The sequence below is a fragment of the Frankliniella occidentalis genome, unplaced genomic scaffold (genome assembly GCF_000697945.3).
Source record: "Frankliniella occidentalis isolate FOCC.00 unplaced genomic scaffold, Focc_3.1 Scaffold59, whole genome shotgun sequence".
Taxonomy (NCBI): Eukaryota; Metazoa; Arthropoda; class Insecta; order Thysanoptera; family Thripidae; genus Frankliniella; species Frankliniella occidentalis.
In genome coordinates this window covers 1,196,439-1,197,550 of record NW_026267189.1, presented here as the reverse complement: position 1 = coordinate 1,197,550, position 1,112 = coordinate 1,196,439, and the positions used below count along the sequence as shown (strand labels likewise).

Here is a 1,112-nt window from a genome sequence, read left to right as displayed (position 1 = left end):
TATTACCTTTATGCTTCACGTAGTTAAAAAATTTGAGGAAGCTAACTAATCGAAATGCAGCACAAACGCATTCGGACGTTGGGCTGCTGCTAGGAGCGACGAGACAAGACGATAAGGACTTACATGATGGAGTCGCCGTTCATCGAGATGCCTGACGTGGACGAGCTGGCCGCCGTGGACCTGACGTGGCCCCGCGCCGAGGACAGCCCCCTGCAGAGAGAAGAAGGAGCGCGTCAGAAACGGAGGAGGAGCAGGACGACCACAAACAGGAGGACGGACGGGTAGGACAGGGCGGCGGCACAGTGCCAGTGAAAGGGGTCGGACTGGTGCTGCTGGCCCACCACGGCCACGGTTAGGCGAAATTTTTCGACATGACATATCGTTCCGGTCATGGTGCCGCCGACGGCGGAAAGAGGACGCACCGTGGCGGGGCGGGGCGAGGCGGGGCGAGGCGGGGTGTGGCGTGGCGGGGCGTGGCGGGGCAAGGCAGGGCGAGCGTGGCGTGGCGCTTATCCCAAGGTGTTGCTTTGACGCGCCTCGGATTACCTCCGCGCGGGCCCGCCTCCGGGAGCGGCACACGGCAGCAGCAGCCATTAAAAGGGAGCGCGCGACGAACGCGCGACCGGCTCTACTATTTCTTCGGCCTAATTTTTTTTCGTTAGAGAAAGATGAGGATCTTCCCTCCACACACACACGGGCCAAAGAAAATTAGGCAATTAAGTGCGGCATTAAGATCAACATTGCCTCCTCTCCGTGAGCTCGAGTGTCGACGGGTCGGGCGGCGCGGCGTGTAAGCAGCCACACGCACGCCGAGCAATGGGCCAACTGCGTTACACTACAGTGAGTAGCTCAAAGTCACACTCTACGCAACGTGGCCACACGCCCCACAGGCGTCTGCAGAGCAAAAGGACGACCACGACACAAGCAGACGGGCCACCCACCGCAAATGGTGGTGGTGGGGCCACCATGGCCGAGCACCAATAGCCCCATCATCATCGTGAAAACTACTCATATGGCCCCTTATACCACCGTAACCACCACCCGGCCCAGGGTCCATGCATGGGTGCGCAGTCGGGAACTGATTGGCGCCCAGAGGGGCCCCGCCCCGCCCC

At 61.0% G+C, this 1,112-nt stretch overlaps 1 protein-coding gene across 1 annotated transcript in view; it reads right to left on the bottom strand.

The window, feature by feature from the left end:
• LOC113216725 (WD repeat-containing protein 47) overlaps positions 1–1,112 on the bottom strand; it is a 90,912-nt gene that overhangs the window by 44,297 nt on the left and 45,503 nt on the right. Inside the window, exon 6 of the mRNA XM_052267779.1 lies at positions 124–210. Coding sequence (XP_052123739.1) covers positions 124–210 — 87 coding nt within the window. The remainder of the gene's footprint in view (positions 1–123; positions 211–1,112) is intronic.